General features: G+C 35.5%; 1 protein-coding gene across 1 annotated transcript in view; it reads left to right on the top strand.

The window, feature by feature from the left end:
• The window catches only part of LOC127861278 (unconventional myosin-Ib-like), an 88401-nt gene that overhangs the window by 63067 nt on the left and 15480 nt on the right, over window positions 1–9854 (top strand). Inside the window, exons 18-22 of the mRNA XM_052399727.1 lie at window positions 789–844; window positions 1645–1710; window positions 2495–2562; window positions 4632–4848; window positions 8360–8509. Coding sequence (XP_052255687.1) covers window positions 789–844; window positions 1645–1710; window positions 2495–2562; window positions 4632–4848; window positions 8360–8509 — 557 coding nt within the window. The remainder of the gene's footprint in view (window positions 1–788; window positions 845–1644; window positions 1711–2494; window positions 2563–4631; window positions 4849–8359; window positions 8510–9854) is intronic.

Raw genomic sequence — 9854 nt, 5'->3', positions numbered from 1 at the left:
TGAGTCAGGTGAGCGATTCAGGGCCATCATGGCCCTCTTGTTTTTCCTTTTCTTGTCTATATTGAGAGTGTTTTCTTACACTGACTATATTTTTAAGTTTTTCTTTCTTAAACTCTATTTGTAAGTTTTTCTAACTTAAAAAATATAAGTCTTCATATCGTAAGAAATTTCACCAATTGAAAGAAATATAATACTTAATCTGACTGTTTTTAGTTAGATGATACTGTATAGTCGTTATTATTTGTGAGACATTTATATTCGCTGTTTTCGAGGTTGCATAGGTCATATCCACGAATTTAACACAGAAACATCGAAAAATTACTGACACAAAGTTTATTTGTGCATTCTATTTTAGGATCATCAAATTATAAACGTGTTCTTAAGAATCATATATTGTTTGTGCATTTTGTTTAAGAATCAGCAAATAATAAATGTGTTCTTCTTTAGGATCAACAATTATGTGTGCATTTTATTTTAGGATCAGAACATTATGAATGTGTTTTATTTAAGGATCAACAATTATTTGTTCATTTTATTTTAGGATAAACACACTATAAATGTGTTCTTTTGTAGGGTCAACACGTATTTGTGCATTGTATTTAGGATCAGCTAATGATAAATGTGGTCTATTTAAGGATGAACAGTTATTTCTTTGGGCTGTTTTAGGATCAGCAAATTTTAAATGTGTTTTATTCAAGGATCAACAAATATGTGTGCATTCTGTTTTAGGATCAGCAAATTATAAGTGTGTTTTTTTAAGATTAAGCATTATGTGTGTTCTATTTTAGGAAATCCCTCCCAGAAGTCTTTGAAACGACCCCCAACTGCAGGGTCACAGTTTAAGGTGAGATATATTTTTGAAAAAAAAATGTTGAGACTGTGACAGTCATCTTGTCAGCTGTCAATGCGGATTCAGTGAACTGCAAGAGCCTCGCTCTGGTAGAATTGCGTTAAATGAATGTGTTTAGTGTTGTCCCATATTAGCCTATGCACTCCGAACAGGGACGACACTTTATGGGATTTTCAGTTAAAAGGAATTTTCTTCCTAGCAAAATTCCAGTCTATGTACAAAGTGTTGTCCCGGATATCTTGTGCAGACTGCTAATCTGGAACGACACTTTTCGGACATCCATTAAGCCCAAATTTATCCCAGAATGAGGCTCATTTATAACTGTTTTATTGTTAATGTTGTTTTTAGTAAGCTTCTCATACCTATCATTCTGTTCATATGGCTGTTTGTGCTTACTGTTCTTGCATCGATGATTGTGAGGTTTTTAAATGACTGGCGAAAAATGTTCACCAAACATTCATAACTTGACAAATGTAAGCCCTGTGTCCTAAGCTCAAATGTCATGGATCAAAGGTCAAAAGCCAAAGTTGGGCATGAAAAGTTTGTTGGGGCTGTAGCATCATTATGCCATTGAAAAAGTAACTTAAAATGCTCGCCATGTAAAGACATTGTGTTTTGCGCGATAACCATGTCCTAAATTCAAAGGTCAGGGTCATTTGTATAGATAAATCATGGTGAACGTCGGTCATAATGCAGCTTGTGTAGCTTGTTACTGCATCATTTATTTTGTGAAAAATATCCGAATATATAACTATTTTCTACTTTTCTAGTATGCATCCAATTTATATTTTCAGATTTCTGTGCAAGAACTCATGAACAACCTCCAGAGCAAGTGTCCAAACTACATTCGATGTATAAAGGTATTTCATTTCAAACTTTCGAAAAGCAAATTGATTCGTTCATAATATGTGTTTGATGCATTTGTCCTCAGTACAGTAGGCCACTTTTCAAATGTTTGCTTTTTTATTAAAACACATGTGTGATTGATTGCTGCTTTATCTGTGATTGATTTATTATTTGATAGCTGATCACTAAATACATCCAATGTGATTGGTATGCGACGAATATAGGGTTATATAAGTGCGATTGATCTCTGCTTTTTCTGTAATTGATTGTGATTTAATAGCTGGCCATTTAATACATCCAATGTGATTGGTATGTGATTTATATGATTTTGCTATAAAAATGTTAATACTAAAGTGTGTTTGTATGCCCCCGAATCGAATGATCGGGGGTATATTGTTTTTGGCTTGTCTGTCTGTCTCTCATTCTGTGAACAACTTTAACCATGGTTAACGTTTTGTAATATTGAATAACTTTTGCAATATTGAAGATAGCAACTTGATATTTGGCATGCATGTGCATCTCGTGGAGCTGCACCTTTTGAGTGGTGAAAGGTCAAGGTCATCCCTCAAGGTCAAAGGTCAAATTTATGGCTTCAAAGCGGCGCAATAGGGGGCATTGTGTATCTGACGAACACATCTCTTATTTATGTATAATTTAATAGCCGGCCACTTTATAAATTATGTGTGATTAATCTTTAATTATGTCAGGTATGTATATTAACAATATGCATACCTGATTGTGTACATTGTTGCTTTTTTACTTAAATGTGATCTATGTGTGATTGATGTATGATTTCAGCCGAACGATGAGAAGGCAAGCAAGAAGTTTGACGTGGACATAGTGAGACATCAAGTTAGATACTTGGGGTAAGATATTCTACAAAGTGATAATAAAACAGAATAAACCCTATAACCATTTCTTGTGTTGTGTTTAATATGTCTTGTCGGGGTAGATAAATATATCTTCTTTTTTTTAACATAGACACTGAATGAATAAATTGAACTGCGTTTTAATTTACGAAGTGTTATACGATGTTTAATCAGACAAGGTTAATGGACAAAAATTTCAGGGTTTGGGTTAGGGGTTCTCGTGCCTTGTTAATTGTATGTACCGTAATTACTCTAAGTTTTCAAACGCTTTTAGTTTTCGGACATCCCCGTTTTTAGCCATATTAATTTTATTTTTCCTGACTAAATTTTAGGACAGTTTATTATGCGATGCTATTTTACAAGAATTCGGCCCTGTTGAGCTTATCTTGTGGCACTGCAATTGTTCCATAACTTATTTGTACGTGTGAAAAGAGTTATTACGGTACTAATCTAAAGCATTAACCCCCACATCATATGCAGATTACACAAATAGCACCCTGTCTGATAAATGACGTTGCACTAGTATATAAGCCTTGAATATCAATCATGGGCAGTTTAGAGAGCATTTAATCCTTGTTTAAAACCTCAATCATGGGCCGTTAAGAGAGCATTTAATCCTTGTTTAAAACATCAATTGTCGGCAGTTTAGAGAGCATTTAAGCCTTGTTTAAAACATCAATCATGGGCCGTTTAGAGAGCAGTTAATACTTGTTTAAAACATAAATCATGGGCAGTTTAAAGAGCATTTAAGCCTTGTTTAAAACATCAATCATGGATAGTTATGAGAGCATTCAAGCCTTGTTTAAAACATGAATCATGGGCAGTTTAGAGGGCATCTAAGCCTTGCTTAAAACACCAATCATTGGCAGTTTAGAAAGCATTTAAGCCTTGTATAAAACATGAATCATTGGCAGTTTAGAGAGCATTTAAGCCTTGTTTAAAACCTCAATCATGGATAGTTAAGAGAGCATTTAAGCCTTGTTAAAAACACCTATCATGGGCAGTTTAAAGAGCATTTAAGCCTTGTTTAAAACATCAATCATTGGCAGTTAAGAGAGCAATTAATACTTGTTTAAAACATGAATCATGGGCAGTTTAAAGAGCATTTAAGCCTTGTTCAAAACATGAATCATGGGAAGTTTAGAGAGCATTAAGTCCTTGTTAAAAAATCAACCATGGTTAGTTTAGAAAGCCTTTAAGCCATGTTTAGAACATGATTCATGGGCAGTTTAGAGAGCATTTAAGCCTTGCTAAAAACATCAATCATGGGCAGTTTAGAGAGCATTTAAGCCTTGTTTAAAACATCAATCATGGGCAGTTTAGAGAGCATTTAAGCCTTGTTAATAACAAATTATGGGCAGTTTAGAGAGAATTTAAGCCTTGTTTAAAACATCAACCATGGGTAGTTTAGAGAGTATTTCAGCCTTGTTTAAAACAGCAATCATGGGCAGTTTAGAGAGTATTTCAGCCTTGTGTAAAATATCAATCATGACAGATTAGAGAGTATTTCTGCCTTGTTTAAAACATCAATCATGGGTAGTTTAGAGAGTATTCAAGCCTTGTTTTAAACGTCAATCATGGGCAGTTTAGAGATGGAATTGATGTTTAAGTGGATATTTTCTGTCATTGTCTTTAGTTTAATCATGTCATGAAAACAGAAACAAAATATGGGTTCAATAGAATAATAAGTGTTTAGCACAGGCCAGCTTCAAACGATAACGTGGACCTGGTTTAGGTTTACAAAGCCTGGTTTAATAAACTAAACGTACACTCATTTATGTTTGTTTGCATCAAATAGTGCGGTTTTTCAAAAAATGATTTTGTCTTGGGCATTTAAATTTGCGGATTTCTTATTTGAAATTATTCTTACTGATCTGTGAATTTAACACATAGAAAAATGACAGACACGAATTCCTGACTTTTCCCCTCTAGCCAAAAATCAGCAAATGAACTTGTCCTAGAAGTATTTTTTTGTAAATTCACCCCATTTCATGATAACGTATGTCAATCAGTTTACAGTAGCTATCCTGAACACTAACCTCTTATTTTCCGTTTAACGTCTTTAGCTTAATGGAAAACATCCGAGTCAAGAGAGCGGGATACGCGTTCAGGCAGGTATACGCCACATTCCTCTATCGCTACAAGATGCTTGCAGAGGCCACGTGGCCGTTCTGGACTGGTGATGCCATCGATGGCGTAAGAGAGATTCTAAACTATCAGGACATACCCGGGGACGAGGTTGCTTTCGGGAAGTCTAAGCTCTTTATCAGGAACCCCAAAACGGTGAGTAACGTCAAAAACAGTGAGTTACGTCAGTCATTCAAAACAGTGAGTTAAGTAATTCAAAACAGTGAGTTAAGTCATTCAAAACAGTGGGTAACGTCATTAAAAACAGTGAGTAACGTCATTAAAAACATTGAGTTACGTCATTAAAAACAGTGAGTTAAGTAATTCAAAACAGTGAGTAACGCCATTAAAAAACAGTGGGTAACGTCATTAAAAACAGCGAGTTAAGTCGTTCAAAACAGTGGGTAACGTCAGTTCCTCCTTAAGTTTCATCAGGAACCTAAAACATTAAGTAATGTAAGTTCCTGATTAGATTTCACATGGAACCCGAAAACAAAATGTAATGTCAGTTCCTGCTTTAGTTTCATCAGGAACCCGAACAGTATTTTACGTCAGTTCATAAGTTTTATGAGGAACCCAAAAACTGTGGGTAATGTCATTTCCTGCGTTTGTTACGTTAGAAGGTTATCAAGAATCCTGAAACAAAAGGTAAGGTCAGTTCGTTGTTTAGTTTAGTCAGGAACCCGAAAACAGTAAGTAACATCAGTTACTGCTTTAGTTTCATCTGGAATCCGAAAACAGTAGGTTAGGTAATTTACTGCTTAAGTTTCATCAGGAACCCGAAAACAGTAAGTACAGTCATCTCCTGCTTTGGTTATGTTGGAAGTTCATCAGGAACCCGAAAACAAAAAGTAACGCCAGTTCCTATTTAGTTTCACAAGAACCCGAAAACAGTAATATACGTCAGTTCCTATTTAAAATTAATCATGAACCCGAAAATAGTGAGCAACGTCAGTTCCTGCTTAAGTTTCATCAGGAACCCGGAAAAAGTAAGTAACGTCAGTTCCTGCTTTAGTTTTATCAGGAATCCCAAAACTGTCAGTAACGTCATTAGAAGTTCATCAGGAATCCGAAAAGGCGAAAACAGTGAGTAGAAATGTGAGGTCCTACTACAGCTTATTTTATTCAAACATAATAAAAGTCCAAACTGTTTTTACCATGTTCATACCTATCGTAACCAGCTAGTAGTTGTTTCGAATGCACGCTTTACGTTAACTATGTAATAATAAGTATTGTGCTGACATTTGCTGCGTTGGTGCCTCACTTTTTTAGCTTAGGATTGCAAATTTTTTTCAAATTAAATTAATAAGCATAAACATTGAAAACCTCGTTGTGTGATAGATAGATAGATAGATAGATAGATAGATAGATAGATAGATAGATAGATAGATAGATAGATAGATAGATTGATAGATTTATTGATTGATAGATTGATAGATAGATAGATTTATTTCGATAATGAGCAACATAACATAATTCAACAACACATACATACATTAAAATTTAACAACATTTAAAATATGTTATTAATGAAATGCTGTGTGATAAACTATGTCAGTAAGCATCAATATCAAGGATGACACAAAAAAGAGATGATAATCTCTTGTTTCCACTGTGGTCCTTTCTACTGATGGTGGTCTGACATAGAGAGGCATGGACCATGAAAACAAAATAAAAAAATTTATTGCAATATGAAATAACAAAGGTAGTTATAAAGATTACTAAACTATGCTGTTGATTTTGACAATGTAACAAGATAAAAAAGAAAGACCTTATAGTAACTGACCTATGTAGTTATATCAGGCTAAAAGCACAATGTTAAAAATAAAATATCACATTACTCTTGGGACTAGTTAGGAGTTAAAAACAAAACAAAACTTATTAGGACAAAAGTCACAATTCTAAAAGGTGGTTCTTTACCGCGCCTTTAAAAGTATCGAAAGTGGGAATACTCCTTATATGTGGAGGTTACATGTTCCATAACTTACATCCTAGGTAAGCAAATGACTTATTCCCAAAACTTAACCTTTGGAGGCACAAATGACCCATGTTCACTAGACCTAGTTATATAAGTATGAACAGAATCCTGAGTTACAAAGTTTTGACTCGTGTAGCATGGAGATAGGCCAATTTTGAATTACATGACATAGTGTAATTGTGTAATGACACTCTTTTGGAAACCGGTAACCAGTTTAAGAAAAAAAAATGTGGTTGCTGATATGAGACCTGGGTTCTAGATTGAGAACAAATCTGACCAATTTGTTTTGGGTGACCTGGAGCTTATACTTCCAATATTTATTTAAACGATGAAACCAGAAGGAACACGCACAGTCAAAGTGGCACTGGATAAATGAAGAAACCAAAAGTCTTTTAGTGTGGTCTGTAAGAAATGCTTGTTTCCTGTACATAAATTTTAACCTGGCATTTGTCTTTTTGATGATTGGTGTAACCATGGATTCACCTGTTAAATGTTGATCAAGGGTGGCACCTAAATATTTTACTGATGAAGTTGAATTAATAACCTGGCCATTACATGTAACATGAAGATTCTTATTTTGCTTACGTTTCTGCTTAGACCCAAATATGATAGATTCAGTTTTACCAAGATGCAGGGACAGTTTATTATCAACTAACCAATGGCTGTTTCAAAATCTTCTGTAAATTCTTTTTCAATAGTTGACCTATTTTTCCCAGAAACCAAAATAGCAGAATCATCCGCATATAGTAACAATTTGTTTTTGACCACTGCGGACATGTCATTAATATAAATTAAAAACAAAAGGGGACCGAGTAGGGACTCTTGTTGGACACCACATGTAATCCTACAAGGCTGTGAGAAGGTACCAGACATATCAACACGTTGTTGCCTAACATATACATATGCCCTGAACCAACGCAGATTACCTTAAATGAGGCCTAAGGCTTCAAGTTTCATAATAAGGATAACATCAGATTATTCCCTCCTTGAATGACATTACCCTATGCCGAGTTATTTCCCCTGATAATTTACCCTCCCCCTCCTAGCTGTTAAACATAGAATCCTTTTTTTATGCTACAACGATCTTTCCTAATAATGTACCTTTCTCCCCTCACAGCTGTTTGACATTGGAGAGCAACGAAGGGATAGTTGCTATTCCTGACTTCTTTCATAGTGCAGTTATCTCCCCTGATTATGAACCTTTTCCACCAGATAGATTTTTAACATAGAATACATAGAACACAAATTAAATGAAGTGCAGTAATCTCTCATAAAACTGCAATCCTCCCCTCAGCACATAAATCACAAATAGAAGGGAATGCAGTTATCTCCCATGAAACTGTATCCCACCCAACAGCACAGAATGCTCTACCTGACCGGTTTTATGCTGCAGTTACCTTTACCTTTCTTCATGTATATCCCTTGAACATTTCTCCCCTCTCATATCTGTTGTTTTCTACCCTGATTATGTACGTTTCTCTCCTCCTAGCTGTTTGACATGGAAGAGCGAAGCAGGGAGAGAATGCATTCCCCGACTGCTCTCTTGCTGCATTTATCTCACCTGATTATGTACGTTTCTCCCCTCCTAGCTGTTTGACATGGAAGAGCGGCGAAGGGAGAGAGTGTTTCTCTTGACTGCTTTCATGCTGCATTTATCTCACCAGATTTTGTACGTTTCTCCCCTCCTAGCTGTTTGACATGGAAGAGCGGCGAAGGGAGAGAATGCACTACCTGGCTACGCTCATTCAGAAGGTATGGAAGGGACATGTAAAGAGGGAGCACTTCCTGTTGATGAAGCGAAGCCAAGTGATCATCAGCAGCAGATTCCGGGGCTACTGGGTACGTATACATTACTGTTTCCTTTATCTATTTCGCCCAAAATAATAGCCTCTTACAGGCTGTTTTCCAATAGCAAAAAGGAACATGTTTTCTCCAAATGGGACCAAAGTTTTCTCCAAACAATGCCAAACATTTCCAAAAAACGTTATAATTTGTTTATTGAGTTTATTTTACAGTGATATACTTTACAATATATGTTTGAACATGCAGTTAAACAAGCTTTCAAACTATTGGAATACTGTTATTTTTTATTATAGTTTTAATAATTATTATTCCCGATGTCATGGTTTATCGCGATATTTTTCCAAATCCAAAATACTGAGTGTAAAATATAAAACAAACAAAAATCTCTGGCACAGACCTGTGGATGTTAACATTTAAGATGCTTTAATATAGGCTATAGTTCTCCTACTCATTTCATATACTCTGACATAATGGACGGGCAACCTTTTATGCTTTGATACATTAAAAAATGTTTTCTCTAAAAATGATGCTTTCTTTTGCTTTTGAGTGGTAAATCGTTTATACAAGTGCTTTTCACCTTAAAGATTCAGATTTAATTCCCGTTTCCAAGCCATATAAGTCTGGAATGGTTGTATATGTACCAGGAATTTTATGTATATACTCTTCATCCCCCCACACACAACAAATCAGACTAAAGACTACATGTCTTTCATTGAAAACACAAAAAGGTGTAAATGTGCTACTATTTTTCAACTTTCATTCCGCCTTGAATAAGTCTTGTAAGTTGGTAAGGTGGATTGTTGGAACAAATAGTACTAATAAGACATCATGTGGCATACATTGTCCTCAGACTGCACAATACACACACACTGTTTTAATCAGCCAGTGCATCGGGCACATTGTTTTTTCTAGCCTATTAAGGGTCATAATGTTTTCTCCAGCCAATGCAATGTCACAATGTTTTATCCAGCTATTGCAGGGGCGAAATGTTTTCTCAATCCAGGGCGAAATGTTTTCTCAATCCATTTCATTATCTGGCATACATTGTCCTCAGACTGCAAAATGCACACACAATGTTTTCATCAGCCATTGCAGAGGCACAATGTTTTCTATATCCAATGCAACGTTTTCTCCAGCCATTTCAGGGACGAAACCTATTCTTAATCCATTTCAAGGGCACACTGTTTTTCTATCCATTTGAAGGGAACACGATTTTTTTCCATTTAATGGACACACGGCTTTTCTCTATCCATTGAAGGGGATCAATGTTTTTCTCTATCACTCGGAGCGGAACAATGTTTTATCTATTTATCGCCGAGGTGCAATGTTTTTTTCTATCCATTGCAGGGACACAATGTTTTTTCTAACCTTTGCAGGGACG

The sequence above is a fragment of the Dreissena polymorpha genome, chromosome 15, assembly GCF_020536995.1.
Source record: "Dreissena polymorpha isolate Duluth1 chromosome 15, UMN_Dpol_1.0, whole genome shotgun sequence".
Classification (NCBI taxonomy): Eukaryota; Metazoa; Mollusca; class Bivalvia; order Myida; family Dreissenidae; genus Dreissena; species Dreissena polymorpha.
This window is presented reverse-complemented; position numbering and strand designations above follow the sequence as displayed.